A 22,729-nucleotide genomic window follows, 5' to 3' on the forward strand; every position below is an offset into this window, starting at 1 on the left:
TGTGTGTGTGTGTGTGTGTGTGTGTGTGTGTGTGTGTAACATCACGTGCACGTGAGTATGTGCATGTGTAGCTCTGGATGCTCCTAATGCTGCTAATGACGGCTGCACATGTTTAGTCTACCAATCAGATCTCTGACAAAGAGTCTGTGAGGGTTGGAGGTCAGTGTGTAGAGTCCACAACAACACACACACACAGAGACGCACACACACACACATTCACGCACACTCACACACGCGCACACACATGCACACAAACACACAAACACGCACACACACACAAACACACGTGCACACAGACACACACACCGTGTTGGATCATGTCGAACATTTAATGAAGACGTTTTCAAGTAAAGCCTAAACACTCTTTCAAAGTAAAACCCATTTCCTGTTTGAGGATGTTGGAGAACATGCAAAAGCCTCAATAACCATCTTGGTTGAGTGACTTTGAGCTTTCATCACAGGGTTTGATGATTTGTTTTAAAATATATTTACAAAAATTATAATAATAATTTAAAATTTAATAAATTAAATTTTAGTTTGGATTTTATTCTGTTTTTTCTTCTGGTGTCATTTTATTTTTTTAAATTGTAGTTCAGACTTCTTTTCCTCATCAAACTTAGGCTGAAGTCAGAATTTTGGGGTCAAATTGCAAATGTTTTTCTCAAACTTCCAAGTCTTTTAGTCAAATTTTTTTAATTTTTTGCGTGTTTTTTGTTGTTATTTTTGTTGACATTTCCTGCATTCTGCTGTCGTTTTGTGGGGGGTTTTTTTGGCGTATTTTGCTCCATATTTCCTCCAACTTCAACAATTTTTGGAGGATTTGTTTTGGGGGCCACACAAATTTAGTCAAAGGACCAGTTGTGGGACCCAGACCTCATGTTGACCATGTCTGATCAAGAATAACGCACATAGAAATATTTAACTGTCTTATGTTTACACTATCTAAAGTTTCACTTTTTGCAAAAATAAAGTTAGATTTACGCAGATTTTAGGGATATTAAATCTGACAATGTGTAATTATATATATATATCTATATATAGATATATATATATACATATATATATACATATGTATAATTATTGTTACCCTCTGAATATGGAAAGAATATCAGTGGAAAATTATCAATAAATAAGTTTTTAACTCCAAACGTATAATTATAATGTAGTGTTTTCAGCTGTTATTCTCTCACTCTTTTTTTTCACCATCGCTCAAATATCATTAATATCACTATTGTAATTGTTGCTGTTCATCCACAATTATGAAATAAAATTGATTGATTAATTTAAAAAAGTTGTTACGAATAAGCAAAAAAAAAAAAAAATCCAAATAATTCTTTTTTTTTGTTTTTTTGTCACATGATGCTGCTGTAATAACTAAAACATTTCTTTTGTGTTTGGAATAAATAATTAATAGGAGCGGTGCGTTTAGGGTCTGTGGGATATCTGAGTGACAAGCTTCAGTAATCAAAGATCAGCTCGACCTTTCCTCCTTCTCTGACCCGACACACTCTGCTCATCTGTCAGTGTGTGTGTGTGTGTTTTGTGTGTAGTATTTTACTCGTCGTTTTGTGTATTTCTGTTGTACTTTTTGTATTCTTTTTTGGAGCAGTTTGTGAATTATTGATGTTCCTTTGTGTAATTTTTGGGGGGTATTTTGTTGTGTGTGTTTTGGGGGGTTATTATCATTTTGTGTCATACCTTTGTGTATTATTCTTCTTGGTTTTTCTTTTTTTTTCCCGTCTTTTTGTTTTAGTGGTAAATCTGCACACAGAGGATCATTAGATTTGAGTTTTATTCTGCTGTGAATGGTCAGTGTGTGTTTGTGTTGTATTTGCAGTTACACTTTTTGTTATTGTTTATTTTGTGTTTTATTATTCCAATGAGTTGAAAAGGTCAAACCTAGAGAAAGTATGTCCAGAGTTAGTCAAATAAAAACATGCATTTTTTATTTATTTATTTTTTCCTAAAATATTGTCCCATATCGTTACCGCGAGCCCAGCATTGTATAATCGTATACCGCATTGTATATCATTCATCATACATCATATTGTATAGTGTATTTTATATTGCATTGTTCAGTATGTTGTATATTGTATTGGATTTGTATATCACATTGTATATAAATGTTGTATATTGCACTGTATATCATACATTGAATATTGTATCGTATATCAAATCATATATCGCATTAAATATTGTATTGTGAACTTTGTCCCACCCCTACCAGAGACTGGTCTCACGTTTGGGTTAGCTTCGCACTGCTGGCTGAGCAGGGTCAAAGGTTAAGGGGCGGGGCTATGTCATCAGGTCTATTTATTGGGCTGATTATTATAGTGAGGACCCTCTGTCTGTGTCCATGTTCCCCTCTCTTCTTCAGGCCTGGCTCAGCGTGGCACATACGCAGTTTTTATTACAGTTTTCCCAAATTCATTCAAAATAAATATAAACTACTTTTGTGCTGCTGTGATTCTAACATATTACTGTTATTTCATGTCACAGGTGTTGGTTGTACCTCACTGTGTAGTAGTAGAAGTTTTCAGTGAAATGGTCCCAAACTTTTGAGACTTTAGGTTGGTTCTTCTTCTGTTGCACATTCTACACTGCCCCTAGCAGGTCATGTATGGTACTGCAGCAACAATGGAACACAAATATTTTATCATGAATTCACAACATTAAATGAGATGTCGATGCAAATTTTTTGAGTCAACATTATCAATTATGTTACTAATCATTGTATATGTTACACACGTGGTTGGCGCTAATCTGGAGACAATCTATATATTTGATTCTGACAACCGTTGTGCGTAGCGTCTCTGGTGTGAACGTTGTGAGGACTTGACCTTAAAAAAAAGATGATGAGGTGGTTTTGAACCTGTTAATGTAACGTGTAACGTGCTCCTCTCTGATGGACAGACTATCTGTGGACGTCTCTCCATCATTTCCTGGGAAGTGTTCCTCTGCAAAGACAAGCTCGAGGCTCTGATAAGAGCTCAGGTTAACGGGAGGACGGACTATCAGACAGAGACTCAGGGAACAAACAAACAGAGCTGATCCCCAAAAACAACAGCAGCAGGGAGCGACTGATAGGAGGAGATGGATAGGGGTGTGCGTGTGTGTAATTCTTGTCATTTTTTGGGTGTTGTGTAGTATTTTACTCGTTGTTTTGTGTCTTTCTGCAGTACTATTTGTATTTTCTTTCTAATTTGTGTCATTTTCTTTATTTTTTGGAGTGGTTTGCCATTTCTTGATGTTGATTTGTGTGTGTTTGGAGACATTTTACATGTTTGGTGTCATCTTGTTTTGTGTCTTTTTTTGTTTTGTATGTGATCTTATGGTCTTTTTGTGTGTTCTCGTGGTAAATCTGCACACAGAGGATCATTTGTATGAAGAATGTCATGATGACATGATTTGATTTAAATTTTATTCTGCTGTGAATGGTCAGTGTGTGTTTTTGCAGTGACACTTGTTGCACTTTAAATAGGAAACGTTAGTCCTATTTATGTTATTGTTTTTTTGGGGTTTTATTTTTCCAATACATTGAAAAGTTCAAACCAAGAGAAAGTTTGTCCAGAGTTAGTCAAATAAAAACATGCTTATTTTTAAAAATACGTTTTTAATCATTTTTTTCTTCTTTCTTTCTTTTCCAGTATAACAATCATATTTTGTGTGTGTGTGTGTGTGTGTGACTAAATGTTTCTCTTCTGTTTTTAAGTTGATGGAAATAATGCTACTAAATCAAATCAAACCTACAGTTTAGTTACAGTATGAAAAAAAATAAAGTTATATTTACGTTCATCACACGCTTCAAAATAAAACTTCAACACGAAATGAAAAATACTGAATTTAAAATACGTTGTTGTTCCACGTCTAACATGTTTATTTTGGGGAACCATTAGTCGACGTAGCTTCCGTTTCCGGAGGAACACATTTACCTGCGGGAGCACTCCTTCTACTTCCGGTTCCGGTGCAGGTGTGAGATGCGACTGATTTAACGTCACATTACCGTCTTTTCTCGTCCCAGGTCAGTGTCAGTACGTTATTCTGAAAGTTTGTCCGTCAGTTACAGACGGCGTGAGGTCGATTATTATCACCTGTTTTATCATTACTGTGATTAGTTAGCAACTTAGCATGCTAGTATGTTTTTGCGTCATATTTGATCTTTATTGTGTTCGATAATCTTCTGTGTGTTATTTGTTGTATTTAACAAACCTTTTCTAATTATTTTAAACTTTAGATGTGACTTTCTATTTTATTTCTCATTGAAAACGGAAGTTGAGTTTTCCGCAGCATGTTTTATATTTGTTTATTTGTTTTTGTAGGTTTGACCTGATGAAGCCTTAGGTCTGTCTATTTATTAAACTAATAAAGATGATTGTGTTTTAATAACTGTTTGTGTATTAATCTGTTTGTGTTTAAATACAATAATTGTTAACATTCTTTTTTTTACAGGATCAGAATCAGAAATACTTTATTGATCCCAGGGGGAGATTATTTTGTTACAGAGGCTGGAGAAATATTACGAATGAAAAGTAAAACTAAACAAGAATAGAAAACATTCATAATTAATTTAAAGACCGTTAATTAAATAAGGATTAAATACAAGTGCACACGTTACAGTTGGAAAAAAACAAATAAATAAGAATTAAGTTTAAGAAAAAATAGGTATATTGCAATTTTTCACTGCGTGATTATTGTATCGATCCAAAAAAAAATGTCAATTTTTTATTAAAAAAATTATTTAATGACGCTAAAATTAGCATAGCACGTAAACGCCGTGTGGTCACGAGGTGTCAGTGAACGCACCGTCAGACTTTGTTAAACTACCTCACTCCTATGACTTAGCTTTATTTTAATTAAACATACTGGAAACTTATATATATATTAATAAAGAATTTAAGAATCAGAATCTGTTGTAGAAGTAAAATTTTAACTTTTTGGAAAAATGTAATTTGACAGTTTGATAAACATTCTTTTTGTTTTTTATATTAGTACTTCAGTTACAGTTAGTTACCATTTTCTTTTTCAAAATTAAATACATTGTGTTTCATACCATTTTATACTTGTAAAGATGAAATTTGTAATTATTGATATTGTGATGTAAATCATATCGTACTGTCAGATTCATGGCAATGCACAGCCCTAATAATAATAATACAAATGTACAATATAATACAGATATATATAAGTAAGAAGGATGTCATAAATTTTAATGTTTAAGGTATAAAAATGTGAACAAAAGGCGTCTAAATGTTTTTTAAACTAAAGGAAAGGTCATGACTGCGTTTCAATTTTTAACCATAGAATCCAAGCAGAGAAGTAGAAAATGTTCCCGTAATAAGCTTTATGTCTTCTTTTCTCTTTCCAACAGGATCAGCCTCTGAGTCCTTTTAAAGGGCTTTAAATTGGCCTGAAGGACAGAATAATAAATCCAAATTTCAGATTAAACCGTACGAATGAGATAATGAGTCTATGTAAAGCCACAACAAGTGCAGAGGAAAACTCTCATTTATTCAATATTCCCAAACGATAAAAAACCACTGACACAAATCCCTCTTTGATGGCTCGGAGGAAAACACACACACACAGACCTCCAGCTGGCCCCCGCCCCCCACCCTGAGAATCAAAGGCAGCAGCTGATGAGGAAACGATTGGAACAGGAGCGCACAGAGGGTGGGGGGGGGGGGGGGGGGCACCAATTAACATTCCTGCTGCCTTTACGGTCCCGCCCCTTCACCCACACCTCATAAAAGTGGGCGACATCATTCAGGGCGTCCATAACTGTCCTCATAATCCCATTAAAGCACTTTACAGTGGGGGGGCGGCCCACCGCACAAAAGCCCTATACAAGCACCCGCCTCCTCACTGCTGCATGTATATATATATATACAGCGTTGGGGAGTAACGGATTACATCTAACGGCATTGACTAATCAGATTACAAATTGAGTAACTGTAATCCGTTGGTAATTGGATTACAGTTACATTGTTAAAATCAATGGATTAAATGACGTTCCTGCTCTGTTATGGTTTTATTCACTCAACGTGGCAACACCATGCATTTCCCAGAAGCCCCAAATGTAAATAGAAAAACTATTATTTGCGTCGGTCGGCCACTGTAATGATGTAGGAAGATGAGCAGCGGGAGGTCGACGTGGAACCAGGCAGAGCTGGAGCGTGAACAGATCAGAACGTGTTTCTGTGTTCAGCGCTAGTGGATGCTGTGAGATGATAACTAGATCAGTCTGTAAATACTTTGACTGAAGAGTGACAAAGTTTATCAAACTTTAGGGCTACATTTTCACCGGGCAACGGTCAGCACACAGGCTGATCACAGTTAGCATGCTAACGTTAGCGTCTCAGAATAGTTGATCTATGGAGAGATGGCTGTGTGTGCGCATTGAAAGGTACGGTTGTATTTTATTGAAGGTGTTTTATAATCTAACGTGTTTCTATGGCGACTGAACTGTAATTCTGATAACTGATTTATTGTTTGTTCCTTTGTACAGTTACCATAGTTTAATGTGATTGTTGATCACATTTATTATTGATCAATATAATTGCTTCTGCCTATTGGAGTGTTTATTGTTAAAGTATTTGTACACTTTAAACTAAAGAATGTGTGAAAATGTCACATATTGATTTGTTTCCTTTGATGTTCAGCTGCTTGTGTCTCACAGTGTGAACATCTCACTAGTCTTTAAACTAATAACTAGTTATGGAGAGATAAATATTAAATACACACAATATTATTAAAGACAGTGATTTGACCTTGTCGATTATTTTTGTTTGAATTGTTCTAGAAAGATAATAGTTAACGTCCCTAATGTCTACCTATTAATTAATGTGCAGTTAGTTACAGACGTGCTACTGTCTAGATTTCCTTACAAACCACGTGTTATTACTGTGGAGAATGTATTTACAATATTCCTCTTTATTGATGATAGCTGCATTCCTACACTTAAAAAATTTTATTTAATGTGTAAATAATCCAATTAATCAGATTACAGTACTCTGATTAAGTCATGTGAATCTGGGCATGTAATCTGTAAGTGATTATATTTTGATATCAACCGTTCCAACACCTTATATATACATATACATAAACATAAAAAAAGTCACTGCAATATATGGAATAAATGAAAGTGTTAATATATATATATAATACAAATCAGAATAATTATAATAAGCCTGAATATACATATGAAAGTTTTTAATTAATATATGTATAATAAGTCTGAGTATAGATCTAAATGTTTGTATATATTTGTATGAAAAGTTTGAATATATAAGTCTGAATATATATAATATATAAGAAAAGTTTATATATATATATATATATTGCAAGCCATCTAGAAATTTATGTATGACTTGTTTATTCAGTTTCAAAATATGTTTTTATTTTCCAGGTTGTACAAAGTGTAACATCAAAGCATCAATAATAACACAATAACCAATAATAATGTGTAAATAAAGTTCCACAGTAACATATTAAACTAATGCCTCTGTAATTAAAGAGAATGAGAAAATTGGAAGAATAATGATTTATTACTTGTTTCCTTCTGAGAATAAACAGACATATTTAAAGAATTATAAAACAAAAGCAGAGGAAAAAACCATTAGAATAATGGCACGAGGAAGTCATTTTTTAACATTTCCTGCTTTTAGGGAGAAATAAAGGATGACTAATGTATTAAAAAAGACATTTACTGGAAAACAATAAAACTAACACAATTCAAACACGTTTGGAACTCTCATGGTTCTTATTATATCTTTATAACATGACGTCAAACCACTAAGATAAATGTGCAGGATTATAACTAAAAACATTCACAACACACGTTAAGTTCCATTTGAATCACTTATCTATAAAAATAAATTGTATATATGAACCCACAATTACAGTTTAAATACTACACAAAACTTTGACCTGCTTTAACCTCTCTCACGTTTTATTGTGAAACGCTGACTCCCTCTAGTGGTTAAATCCATCAATTACTGTTTAAAAGTTATTCAATCTCTTCTAAACCAGTGGTTCTCAACCTTTGGTACCCATTGACAATGGTCCATTGTTCTATGAATCTGTGATAACCACATTTATTTATTCATCTGAATAATATCCACTGTTATCCAGGAACGTTTATTATTATTATTATAGTCATCTTAAAGATGGAAATCCTGGTTTTAATCACAAATATAATGATGGAAAAGGTGGTGAAATAGGATTTTAAAAACCACAGAAACTGTTTTTGTCCACTCTAACTTACAACTTTTAACCAGACAGAAAAAGTGGTAAAAAGGGTTAAAAGTGTCAATATTGGAACAATTAGTTTAAAAATAATGGACATGACAAATGGTTAATGTGGTTAAATTGGCAAAAAAGATAATTATGAAATCTGGTGAAAAGAGGTTAAAAGTGACAATAATGGGTCAACATTTGTGACATTAGGTGGAAATGGTTTATAAGTGCTGAACATGTCTGAAAAGTGTGATGTAGAAGTGTCAGAAACGGGAGAAATGTAGAAAAAATATATTAAAAGGAGCAAAAATATGTCAAGAAAAAGTGATGAAAATATGTTAAATTATGGTGAGTTTGGTGGATTTGTAGAAAATAAGCAAAAATGTTCTCATATTGTTCAAAAAATATTCCTAGTTTATTGTAGGTGTCTGGAGACCCCCTCCCTGTGTCTCGTTACCCCAAAGTTAAGAACATGAGTTAATCAATGACCACCTTTAATAATCCCAACCCAAAAATAGTGTGTGTGTGTGTGTTTTCAGGAGAAGTTTTTGCTGACTAAGACCACTGGGATCTTCCTCTTCTTCATCTCTCTGGACATCTGACACCACAAGCACGGGCCGCAGAAGCACGAGAGCACGCAGTCGTTGCACATGGTTCCCTGCAGTGGAGGATCACGTGGTTACTGCACAGCAAGTGGGTGGGTCAAGGGTTCGAAGCCATCCTCAACCCCCCTTTAATAAAAGTGAAATTGTGGAGTGTTTTTGTGCTCACCCGGATGCCGTAGCGCTGTCTCATGGACACTCTCATCGACATGGTGACGGCAGGGAACGCAAAGCCCAGATACTCCGCCAGGGGGAGACAGAGAGCCTCCCCGTATTCTCTAGAAGTAGTGCAGGCAAAGCATGGGAAACACCAGTAGGCAAAACAGCCTGAAATACACACGAAAGGGGCGATTTCACTTCCGTTTCAAGCGCCTCAAAACGGAGATGAGGCGAGATGAGGATGTTTTTCAAAAACAAAAAAAAAATTGAGTTAGGACCATCTTTAGACCCTAAAAATTACTGCAAAAATAATGCACATACTTAAACAGGGCTAAGAAAGCAGAAAGGTACAAAAAACTAAAATCACCCAAAATCAAAAGTAAGGCTATAGCAAGGCATTTTTTTTCAAAAATTTAAAAAAAAAAATATTGAGTTAGGACCATCTTTAGACCCTAAAAACTACTGCAAACATAATGCACATACTTAGACAGGGCAAAGAAAGCGGTAAGGTACAAAAATGACAAAAAACTAAAATCACCCAAAATCAAAAGTAAGGCTATAGCAAGGCATTTTTTTCAGAAATTTCAAAAAAAAAAAAAAAAAAATTTGAGGTAGGACCATCATTAGACCCTAAAAACTACTGTAAATATGATGCACAAACTTATACAGGGCAAAGAAAGCAGTAAGGCACAAAAAAACAAAAATTACCCAAAATCAAAAGTAAGGCTATAGCAAGGCATTTTTTTCAAAAATTAAAAAAAAAAAAAAATTGAGTTAGGACCATCATTAGACCCTAAAAACTACTGCAAATATAATGCACAAACTTATACAGGGCAAAGAAAGCAGTAAGGCACAAAAAATGACAAAAAACAAAATTACCCAAAATCAAAAGTAAGGCTATAGCAAGGCATATTTTTTCAAAAATTTGAAAAAAAAAAAAATTGAGTTAGGACCATCATTAGACCCTAAAAACTACTGCAAATATGATGCACAAACTTATACAGGGCTAAGAAAGCAGTAAGGCACAAAAAATGACAAAAAACAAAATTACCCAAAATCAAAAGTAAGGCTATAGCAAGGCATATTTTTTCAAAAATTTGAAAAAAAAAAAATTGAGTTAGGACCATCATTAGACCCTAAAAAGTACTGCAAATATGATGCACAAACTTATACAGGGCAAAAAAACAAAAATTACCCAAAATCAAAAGTAAGGCTATAGCAAGGCATATTTTTTCAAAAATTTGAAAAAAAAAAATTGAGTTAAGACCATCATTAGACCCTAAAAATTACTGCAAATATAATGCACATACTTAAACAGGGCTAAGAAAGCAGTAAGGCACAAAAAATGACAAAAAACAAAATTACCCAAAATCAAAAGTAAGGCTATAGCAAGGCATATTTTTTCAAAAATTTGAAAAAAAAAAAATTGAGTTAGGACCATCATTAGACCCTAAAAAGTACTGCAAATATGATGCACAAACTTATACAGGGCAAAAAAAACAAAAATTACCCAAAATCAAAAGTAAGGCTATAGCAAGGCATATTTTTTCAAAAATTTGAAAAAAAAAAATTTGAGTTAGGACCATCATTAGACCCTAAAACTACTGCAAATATAATGCACAAACTTATACAGGGCAAAGAAAGCAGTAAGGCACAAAAAAACAAAAATTACCCAAAATCAAAAGTAAGGCTATAGCAAGGCATTTTTTTCAAAAATTAAAAAAAAAAAAAAATTGAGTTAGGACCATCATTAGACCCTAAAAACTACTGCAAATATAATGCACAAACTTATACAGGGCAAAGAAAGCAGTAAGGCACAAAAAATGACAAAAAACAAAATTACCCAAAATCAAAAGTAAGGCTATAGCAAGGCATATTTTTTCAAAAATTTGAAAAAAAAAAAATTGAGTTAGGACCATCATTAGACCCTAAAAACTACTGCAAATATAATGCACATACTTAAACAGGGCTAAGAAAGCAGTAAGGTACAAAAAAAGACAAAAAAAAACAAAATCACCCAAAATCAAAAGTAAGGTTATAGTAAGGCATTTTTTTCAAAAATTTGAAAAAAAAAAAATTTGAGTTAGGACCATCATTAGACCTTAGAAACTACTGCAAATATAATGCACATACTTAGACAGGGCAAAGAAAGCGGTAAGGCACAAAAAATGACAAAAAACTAAAATCACTTAAAATCAAAAGTAAGGCTATAGCAAGGCATATTTTTTCAAAAATTTCAAAAAAAAAAAAATTGAGGTAGTACCATCATTAGACCCTAAAAATTACTGCAAATATAATGCACATACTTAAACAGGGCTAAGAAAGCAGTAAGGCACAAAAAATGACAAAAAAACAAAATTACCCAAAATCAAAAGTAAGGCAAGGCATTTTTTTCAAAAATTTGAAAAAAAAAAAATTTGAGTTAGGACCATCATTAGACCCTAAAAACTACTGCAAATATAATGCACAAACTTATACAGGGCAAAGAAAGCAGTAAGGCACAAAAAATGACAAAAAACAAAATTACCCAAAATCAAAAGTAAGGCTATAGCAAGGCATATTTTTTCAAAAATTTGAAAAAAAAAAAATTGAGTTAGGACCATCATTAGACCCTAAAAAGTACTGCAAATATGATGCACAAACTTATACAGGGCAAAAAAACAAAAATTACCCAAAATCAAAAGTAAGGCTATAGCAAGGCATATTTTTTCAAAAATTTGAAAAAAAAAAATTTGAGTTAGGACCATCATTAGACCCTAAAACTACTGCAAATATAATGCACAAACTTATACAGGGCAAAGAAAGCAGTAAGGCACAAAAAAACAAAAATTACCCAAAATCAAAAGTAAGGCTATAGCAAGGCATTTTTTTCAAAAATTAAAAAAAAAAAAAAATTGAGTTAGGACCATCATTAGACCCTAAAAACTACTGCAAATATAATGCACAAACTTATACGGGGCAAAGAAAGCAGTAAGGCACAAAAAAACAAAAATTACCCAAAATCAAAAGTAAGGCTATAGCAAGGCATTTTTTTCAAAAATTTCAAAAAAAAAAAAATTGAGTTAAGACCATCATTAGACCCTAAAAATTACTGCAAATATAATGCACATACTTAAACAGGGCAAAGAAAGCAGTAAGGCACAAAAAATGACAAAAAAAACAAAATTACCCAAAATCAAAAGTAAGGCTATAGCAAGGCATTTTTTTCAAAAATTTGAAAAAAAAAAAATTTGAGTTAGGACCATCATTAGACCTTAGAAACTACTGCAAATATAATGCACATACTTATACAGGGCAAAGAAAGCGGTAAGGCACAAAAAATGACAAAAAACTAAAATCACTTAAAATCAAAAGTAAGGCTATAGCAAGGCATATTTTTTCAAAAATTTCAAAAAAAAAAAAATTGAGGTAGTACCATCATTAGACCCTAAAAATTACTGCAAATATAATGCACATACTTAAACAGGGCTAAGAAAGCAGTAAGGCACAAAAAATGACAAAAAACAAGGCATTTTTTTCAAAAATTTGAAAAAAAAAAAATTTGAGTTAGGACCATCATTAGACCCTAAAAACTACTGCAAATATAATGCACAAACTTATACAGGGCAAAGAAAGCAGTAAGGCACAAAAAAACAAAAATTACCCAAAATCAAAAGTAAGGCTATAGCAAGGCATTTTTTTCAAAAATTAAAAAAAAAAAAAAATTGAGTTAGGACCATCATTAGACCCTAAAAACTACTGCAAATATAATGCACAAACTTATACAGGGCAAAGAAAGCAGTAAGGCACAAAAAATGACAAAAAACAAAATTACCCAAAATCAAAAGTAAGGCTATAGCAAGGCATTTTTTTCAAAAATTTGAAAAAAAAAAAAAATTTGAGTTAGGACCATCATTAGACCCTAAAAACTACTGCAAATATAATGCACATACTTAAACAGGGCTAAGAAAGCAGAAAGGTACAAAAAATGACAAAAAACTAAAATCACCCAAAATCAAAAGTAAGGCTATAGCAAGGCATTTTTTTTCAAAAATTTCAAAAAAAAAAAAATTGAGTTAGGACCATCATTAGACCCTAAAAACTACTGCAAATATAATGCACATACTTAAACAGGGCTAAGAAAGCAGTAAGGCACAAAAAATGACAAAAAACAAAATTACCCAAAATCAAAAGTAAGGCATTTTTTTTCAAAAATTTCAAAAAAAAAAAAATTGAGTTAGGACCATCATTAGACCCTAAAAACTACTGCAAATATAATGCACATACTTAAACAGGGCTAAGAAAGCAGTAAGGCACAAAAAAACAAAAATTACCCAAAATCAAAAGTAAGGCTATAGCAAGGCATTTTTTTCAAAAATTAAAAAAAAAAAAAAATTGAGTTAGGACCATCATTAGACCCTAAAAACTACTGCAAATATAATGCACAAACTTATACAGGGCAAAGAAAGCAGTAAGGCACAAAAAATGACAAAAAACAAAATTACCCAAAATCAAAAGTAAGGCTATAGCAAGGCATTTTTTTCAAAAATTTGAAAAAAAAAAAAAATTTGAGTTAGGACCATCATTAGACCCTAAAAACTACTGCAAATATAATGCACATACTTAAACAGGGCTAAGAAAGCAGAAAGGTACAAAAAATGACAAAAAACTAAAATCACCCAAAATCAAAAGTAAGGCTATAGCAAGGCATTTTTTTTCAAAAATTTCAAAAAAAAAAAAATTGAGTTAGGACCATCATTAGACCCTAAAAACTACTGCAAATATAATGCACATACTTAAACAGGGCTAAGAAAGCAGTAAGGCACAAAAAATGACAAAAAACAAAATTACCCAAAATCAAAAGTAAGGCTATAGCAAGGCATATTTTTTCAAAAATTTGAAAAAAAAAAAATTGAGTTAGGACCATCATTAGACCCTAAAAACTACTGCAAATATGATGCACAAACTTATACAGGGCAAAGAAAGCAGTAAGGCACAAAAAATGACAAAAAACAAAATTACCCAAAATCAAAAGTAAGGCTATAGCAAGGCATATTTTTTCAAAAATTTGAAAAAAAAAAAATTGAGTTAGGACCATCATTAGACCCTAAAAACTACTGCAAATATGATGCACATACTTAAACAGGGCTAAGAAAGCAGTAAGGCACAAAAAATGACAAAAAACAAAATTACCCAAAATCAAAAGTAAGGCTATAGCAAGGCATTTTTTTCAAAAATTTGAAAAAAAAAAAAATTTGAGTTAGGACCATCATTAGACCCTAAAAACTACTGCAAATATAATGCACATACTTAAACAGGGCTAAGAAAGCAGAAAGGCACAAAAAATGACAAAAAACTAAAATCACCCAAAATCAAAAGTAAGGCATTTTTTTTCAAAAATTTCAAAAAAAAAAAAATTGAGTTAGGACCATCATTAGACCCTAAAAACTACTGCAAATATAATGCACATACTTAAACAGGGCTAAGAAAGCAGTAAGGCACAAAAAATGACAAAAAACAAAATTACCCAAAATCAAAAGTAAGGCTATAGCAAGGCATATTTTTTCAAAAATTTGAAAAAAAAAAAATTGAGTTAGGACCATCATTAGACCCTAAAAACTACTGCAAATATGATGCACAAACTTATACAGGGCAAAGAAAGCAGTAAGGCACAAAAAATGACAAAAAACAAAATTACCCAAAATCAAAAGTAAGGCTATAGCAAGGCATATTTTTTCAAAAATTTGAAAAAAAAAAAAATTGAGTTAGGACCATCATTAGACCCTAAAAACTACTGCAAATATGATGCACATACTTAAACAGGGCTAAGAAAGCAGTAAGGCACAAAAAAAGACAAAAAAAAACAAAAATTACTAAAAATCAAAAATAAGGTTAAAGCAAGGCATTTTTTTCAAAAATTAAAAAAAAAAAAAAAATTGAGTTAGGACCATCATTAGACCCTAAAAACTACTGCAAACATAATGCACAAACTTATACAGGGCAAAGAAAGCAGTAAGGCACAAAAAATGACAAAAAACAAAATTACCCAAAATCAAAAGTAAGGCTATAGCAAGGCATATTTTTTCAAAAATTTGAAAAAAAAAAAATTGAGTTAGGACCATCATTAGACCCTAAAAACTACTGCAAATATGATGCACATACTTAAACAGGGCTAAGAAAGCAGTAAGGCACAAAAAATGACAAAAAACAAAATTACCCAAAATCAAAAGTAAGGCTATAGCAAGGCATTTTTTTCAAAAATTTGAAAATAAAAAATTGAGGTAGTACCATCATTAGACCCTAAAAACTACTGCAAATATGATGCACAAACTTATACAGGGCAAAGAAAGCAGTAAGGCACAAAAAATGACAAAAAACAAAATTACCCAAAATCAAAAGTAAGGCTATAACAAGGCATATTTTTTCAAAAATTTGAAAAAAAAAAATTGAGGTAGTACCATCATTAGACCCTAAAAACTACTGCAAATATGATGCACAACTTATACAGGGCAAAGAAAGCAGTAAGGCACAAAAAATGACAAAAAACAAAAATTACCCAAAATCAAAAGTAAGGCTATAGCAAGGCATATTTTTTCAAAAATTTCAAAAAAAAAAAATTGAGTTAGGACCATCATTAGACCCTAAAAACTACTGCAAATATGATGCACAAACTTATACAGGGCAAAGAAAGCAGTAAGGCACAAAAAAACAAAAATTACCCAAAATCAAAAGTAAGGCTATAGCAAGGCATTTTTTTCAAAAATTTGAAAAAAAAAAAAATTTGAGTTAGGACCATCATTAGACCCTAAAAACTACTGCAAATATAATGCACATACTTAAACAGGGCTAAGAAAGCAGAAGGCACAAAAAATGACAAAAAAACAAAATTACCCAAAATCAAAAGTAAGGCTATAGCAAGGCATTTTTTCAGAAATTTCAAAAAAAAAAAAAAAAAATGAGTTAGGACCATCATTAGACCTTAGAAACTACTGCAAATATAATGCACATACTTAGACAGGGCAAAGAAAGCGGTAAGGCACAAAAAATGACAAAAAACTAAAATCACCCAAAATCAAAAGTAAGGCTATAGCAAGGCATATTTTTTCAAAAATTTCAAAAAAAAAAAAATTGAGGTAGGACCATCATTAGACCCTAAAAATTACTGCAAATATAATGCACATACTTAAACAGGGCTAAGAAAGCAGTAAGGCACAAAAAATGGCAAAACATCAAAATTACCCAAAATCAAAAGTAAGGCTATAGCAAGGCATTTTTTTCAAAAATTTGAAAAAAAAAAAAATGAGTTAGGACCATCATTAGACCCTAAAAACTACTGCAAATATAATGCACATACTTAAACAGGGCTAAGAAAGCAGAAAGGTACAAAAAATGACAAAAAACTAAAATCACCCAAAATCAAAAGTAAGGCTATAGCAAGGCATTTTTTTCAGAAATTTCAAAAAAAAAAAAAAAAAATTGAGTTAGGACCATCATTAGGCCTTAGAAACTACTGCAAATATAATGCACATACTTAGACAGGGCAAAGAAAGCGGTAAGGCACAAAAAATGACAAAAAAACAAAATTACACGAAATTCAAAAATAAGGCTATAGCAAGGCATTTTTTTCAAAAATTTGAAAAAAAAAAAAATTGAGTTAGGACCATCATTAGACCCTAAAAACTACTGCAAATATGATGCACAAACTTATACAGGGCAAAGAAAGCAGTAAGGCACAAAAAACAAAAATTACCCAAAATCAAAAGTAAGGCTATAGCAAGGCATTTTTTTCAAAAATTTGAAAAAAAAAAAAAATTGAGTTAGGACCATCATTAGACCCTAAAAACTACTGCAAATATAATGCACATACTTAAACAGGGCTAAGAAAGCAGTAAGGTACAAAAAATGACAAAAAACAAAATTACCCAAAATCAAAAGTAAGGTTATAGTAAGGCATTTTTTTCAAAAATTTGAAAAAAAAAAAAATTGAGTTAGGACCATCATTAGACCCTAGAAACTACTGCAAATATAATGCACATACTTAGACAGGGCAAAGAAAGCGGTAAGGCACAAAAAATGACAAAAAACTAAAATCACTTAAAATCAAAAGTAAGGCTATAGCAAGGCATATTTTTTCAAAAATTTCAAAAAAAAAAAAAATTGAGGTAGTACCATCATTAGACCCTAAAAATTACTGCAAATATAATGCACATACTTAAACAGGGCTAAGAAAGCAGTAAGGCACAAAAAATGACAAAAAACAAAATTACCCAAAATCAAAAGTAAGGCAAGGCATTTTTTTCAAAAATTTGAAAAAAAAAAAAATTTGAGTTAGGACCATCATTAGACCCTAAAAACTACTGCAAATATAATGCACAAACTTATACAGGGCAAAGAAAGCAGTAAGGCACAAAAAATGACAAAAAACAAAATTACCCAAAATCAAAAGTAAGGCTATAGCAAGGCATATTTTTTCAAAAATTTGAAAAAAAAAAAAATTGAGTTAGGACCATCATTAGACCCTAAAAACTACTGCAAATATAATGCACAAACTTATACAGGGCTAAGAAAGCAGTAAGGCACAAAAAATGACAAAAAACAAAATTACCCAAAATCAAAAGTAAGGCTATAGCAAGGCATTTTTTTCAAAAATTTAAAAAAAAAAAAATTGAGTTAGGACCATCATTAGACCCTAAAAACTACTGCAAATATAATGCACATACTTAAACAGGGCTAAGAAAGCAGTAAGGCACAAAAAATGACAAAAAACAAAAATCACCCAAATCAAAGTAAGGCTTATAGCAAGGCATATTTTTTCAAAAATTTCAAAAAAAAAAAAAATTGAGTTAGGACCATCATTAGACCCTAAAAACTACTGCAAATATAATGCACATACTTAAACAGGGCTAAGAAAGCAGTAAGGCACAAAAAAATGACAAAAAACTAAAATCACCCAAAATCAAAAGTAAGGCTATAGCAAGGCATTTTTTTTCAAAAATTTCAAAAAAAAAAAAATTGAGTTAGGACCATCATTAGACCCTAAAAACTACTGCAAATATAATGCACATACTTAAACAGGGCTAAGAAAGCAGTAAGGCACAAAAAAAAGACAAAAAAACAAAATCACCCAAAATCAAAAGTAAGGCTATAGCAAGGCATTTTTTTCAAAAATTTCAAAAAAAAAAAAGAAATTGAGTTAGGACCATCATTAGACCCTAAAAACTACTGCAAATTATGCACATACTTAAACAGGGCTAAGAAAGCAGTAAGGCACAAAAATGACAAAAACAAAATCACCCAAAATCAAAAGTAAGGCTATAGCAAGGCATATTTTTCAAAAATTTGAAAAAAAAAAAAATTGAGTTAGGACCATCATTAGACCCTAAAAACTACTGCAAATATAATGCACATACTTATACAGGGCTAAGAAAGCAGTAAGGCACAAAAAATGACAAAAAACTAAAAATCACCCAAAATCAAAGTAAGGCTATAGCAAGGCATTTTTTTTCAAAAATTACAAAAAAAAAAAAATTGAGTTAGGACCATCATTAGACCCTAAAACTACTGCAAATATAATGCACAAACTTATACAGGGCAAAGAAAGCAGTAAGGCACAAAAAATGACAAAAACAAAATACCCAAAATCAAAGTAAGGCTATAGCAAGGCATTTTTTTCAAAAATTTGAAAAAAAAAAAAATTTGAGTTAGGACCATTATTAGACCCTAAAAACTACTGCAAATATAATGCACATACTTAAACAGGGCTAAGAAAGCAGAAAGGTACAAAAAATGACAAAAAACTAAAATCACCCAAAATCAAAAGTAAGGCTATAGCAAGGCATTTTTTTTCAAAAATTTCAAAAAAAAAAAAATTGAGTTAGGACCATCATTAGACCCTAAAAACTACTGCAAATATAATGCACATACTTAAACAGGGCTAAGAAAGCAGTAAGGCACAAAAAATGACAAAAAACAAAATTACCCAAAATCAAAAGTAAGGCTATAGCAAGGCATATTTTTTCAAAAATTTGAAAAAAAAAAAAATTGAGTTAGGACCATCATTAGACCCTAAAAACTACTGCAAATATGATGCACATACTTAAACAGGGCTAAGAAAGCAGTAAGGCACAAAAATGACAAAAAACAAAATTACCCAAAATCAAAAGTAAGGCTATAACAAGGCATATTTTTTCAAAAATTTGAAAAAAAAAAATTGAGGTAGTACCATCATTAGACCCTAAAAACTACTGCAAATATGATGCACAAACTTATACAGGGCAAAGAAAGCAGTAAGGCACAAAAAATGACAAAAAACAAAAATTACCCAAAATCAAAAGTAAGGCTATAGCAAGGCATTTTTTTCAAAAATTTGAAAAAAAAAAATTGAGGTCGTACCATCATTAGACCCTAAAAACTACTGCAAATATGATGCACAAACTTATACAGGGCAAAGAAAGCAGTAAGGCACAAAAAATGACAAAAAACAAAATTACCCAAAATCAAAAGTAAGGCTATAACAAGGCATATTTTTTCAAAAATTTGAAAAAAAAAAAATTGAGGTAGTACCATCATTAGACCCTAAAAACTACTGCAAATATGATGCACAAACTTATACAGGGCAAAGAAAGCAGTAAGGCACAAAAAATGACAAAAAACAAAAATTACCCAAAATCAAAAGTAAGGCTATAGCAAGGCATATTTTTTCAAAAATTTCAAAAAAAAAAAAATTGAGTTAGGACCATCATTAGACCCTAAAAACTACTGCAAATATGATGCACAAACTTATACAGGGCAAAGAAAGCAGTAAGGCACAAAAAATGACAAAAAACAAAAATTACCCAAAATCAAAAGTAAGGCTATAGCAAGGCATATTTTTTCAAAAATTTGAAAAAAAAAAAAATTGAGTTAGGACCATCATTAGACCCTAAAAACTACTGCAAATATGATGCACAAACTTATACAGGGCAAAGAAAGCAGTAAGGCACAAAAAAACAAAAATTACCCAAAATCAAAAGTAAGCAAGGCATTTTTTTCAAAAATTTGAAAAAAAAAAAAAATTTGAGTTAGGACCATCATTAGACCCTAAAAACTACTGCAAATATAATGCACATACTTAAACAGGGCTAAGAAAGCAGAAAGGCACAAAAAATGACAAAAAACTAAAATCACCCAAAATCAAAAGTAAGGCATTTTTTTTCAAAAATTTCAAAAAAAAAAAAATTGAGTTAGGACCATCATTAGACCCTAAAAACTACTGCAAATATAATGCACATACTTAAACAGGGCTAAGAAAGCAGTAAGGCACAAAAAATGACAAAAAACAAAATTACCCAAAATCAAAAGTAAGGCTATAGCAAGGCATATTTTTTCAAAAATTTAAAAAAAAAAAATTTGAGTTAGGACCATCATTAGACCCTAAAAACTACTGCAAATATGATGCACAAACTTATACAGGGCTAAGAAAGCAGTAAGGCACAAAAAATGACAAAAAACAAAATTACCCAAAATCAAAAGTAAGGCTATAGCAAGGCATTTTTTTCAAAAATTTGAAAAAAAAAAAATTTGAGTTAGGACCATCATTAGACCCTAAAAAGTACTGCAAATATGATGCACAAACTTATACAGGGCAAAGAAAGCAGTAAGGCACAAAAAAACAAAAATTACCCAAAATCAAAAGTAAGGCTATAGCAAGGCATTTTTTTCAAAAATTAAAAAAAAAAAAAAATTGAGTTAGGACCATCATTAGACCCTAAAAACTACTGCAAACATAATGCACAAACTTATACAGGGCAAAGAAAGCAGTAAGGCACAAAAAATGACAAAAAACAAAATTACCCAAAATCAAAAGTAAGGCTATAGCAAGGCATATTTTTTCAAAAATTTGAAAAAAAAAAAAATTGAGTTAGGACCATCATTAGACCCTAAAAACTACTGCAAATATGATGCACATACTTAAACAGGGCTAAGAAAGCAGTAAGGCACAAAAAATGACAAAAAACAAAATTACCCAAAATCAAAAGTAAGGCTATAACAAGGCATATTTTTTCAAAAATTTGAAAAAAAAAAAATTGAGGTAGTACCATCATTAGACCCTAAAAACTACTGCAAATATGATGCACAACTTATACAGGGCAAAGAAAGCAGTAAGGCACAAAAAATGACAAAAAACAAAAATTACCCAAAATCAAAAGTAAGGCTATAGCAAGGCATATTTTTTCAAAAATTTCAAAAAAAAAAAATTGAGTTAGGACCATCATTAGACCCTAAAAACTACTGCAAATATGATGCACAAACTTATACAGGGCAAAGAAAGCAGTAAGGCACAAAAAACAAAAATTACCCAAAATCAAAAGTAAGCAAGGCATTTTTTTCAAAAATTTGAAAAAAAAAAAAATTTGAGTTAGGACCATCATTAGACCCTAAAAACTACTGCAAATATAATGCACATACTTACACAGGGCTAAGAAAGCAGAAAGGCACAAAAAATGACAAAAAACTAAAATCACCCAAAATCAAAAGTAAGGCATTTTTTTTCAAAAATTTCAAAAAAAAAAAAATTGAGTTAGGACCATCATTAGACCCTAAAAACTACTGCAAATATAATGCACATACTTAAACAGGGCTAAGAAAGCAGTAAGGCACAAAAATGACAAAAAACCAAAATCACCCAAAATCAAAAGTAAGGCTATAGCAAGGCATATTTTTTCAAAAATTTTCGAAAAAAAAAAATTTGAGTTAGGACCATCATTAGACCCTAAAAACTACTGCAAATATGATGCACAAACTTATACAGGGCTAAGAAAGCAGTAAGGCACAAAAAATGACAAAAAACAAAATTACCCAAAATCAAAAGTAAGGCTATAGCAAGGCATTTTTTTCAAAAATTTGAAAAAAAAAAAATTTGAGTTAGGACCATCATTAGACCCTAAAAAGTACTGCAAATATGATGCACAAACTTATACAGGGCAAAGAAAGCAGTAAGGCACAAAAAAACAAAAATTACCCAAAATCAAAAGTAAGGCTATAGCAAGGCATTTTTTTCAAAAATTAAAAAAAAAAAAAAAATTGAGTTAGGACCATCATTAGACCCTAAAAACTACTGCAAACATAATGCACAAACTTATACAGGGCAAAGAAAGCAGTAAGGCACAAAAAATGACAAAAAACAAAATTACCCAAAATCAAAAGTAAGGCTATAGCAAGGCATATTTTTTCAAAAATTTGAAAAAAAAAAAATTGAGTTAGGACCATCATTAGACCCTAAAAACTACTGCAAATATGATGCACATACTTAAACAGGGCTAAGAAAGCAGTAAGGCACAAAAAATGACAAAAAACAAAATTACCCAAAATCAAAAGTAAGGCTATAACAAGGCATATTTTTTCAAAAATTTGAAAAAAAAAAATTGAGGTAGTACCATCATTAGACCCTAAAAACTACTGCAAATATGATGCACAAACTTATACAGGGCAAAGAAAGCAGTAAGGCACAAAAAATGACAAAAAACAAAAATTACCCAAAATCAAAAGTAAGGCTATAGCAAGGCATATTTTTTCAAAAATTTCAAAAAAAAAAAATTGAGTTAGGACCATCATTAGACCCTAAAAACTACTGCAAATATGATGCACAAACTTATACAGGGCAAAGAAAGCAGTAAGGCACAAAAAACAAAAATTACCCAAAATCAAAAGTAAGGCTATAGCAAGGCATTTTTTTCAAAAATTTGAAAAAAAAAAAAAATTTGAGTTAGGACCAT

At 31.4% G+C, this 22,729-nt stretch overlaps 1 protein-coding gene across 1 annotated transcript in view; it reads right to left on the reverse strand.

The window, feature by feature from the left end:
- Window positions 1–8,525: 8,525 nt before the first annotated feature.
- Window positions 8,526–22,729, reverse strand: part of LOC114475721 (cornifelin homolog B-like) — a 30,534-nt gene continuing 16,330 nt past the window's right edge. Inside the window, exons 3-4 of the mRNA XM_028466782.1 lie at window positions 9,007–9,164; window positions 8,526–8,893 (exon numbers count right to left, since the gene is read on the reverse strand). Of these exons, the coding sequence (XP_028322583.1) occupies window positions 8,771–8,893; window positions 9,007–9,164 (281 nt within the window). The 3' untranslated portion in view covers window positions 8,526–8,770. The remainder of the gene's footprint in view (window positions 8,894–9,006; window positions 9,165–22,729) is intronic.

The sequence above is a fragment of the Gouania willdenowi genome, chromosome 14 (genome assembly GCF_900634775.1).
Source record: "Gouania willdenowi chromosome 14, fGouWil2.1, whole genome shotgun sequence".
Classification (NCBI taxonomy): domain Eukaryota; kingdom Metazoa; phylum Chordata; class Actinopteri; order Blenniiformes; family Gobiesocidae; genus Gouania; species Gouania willdenowi.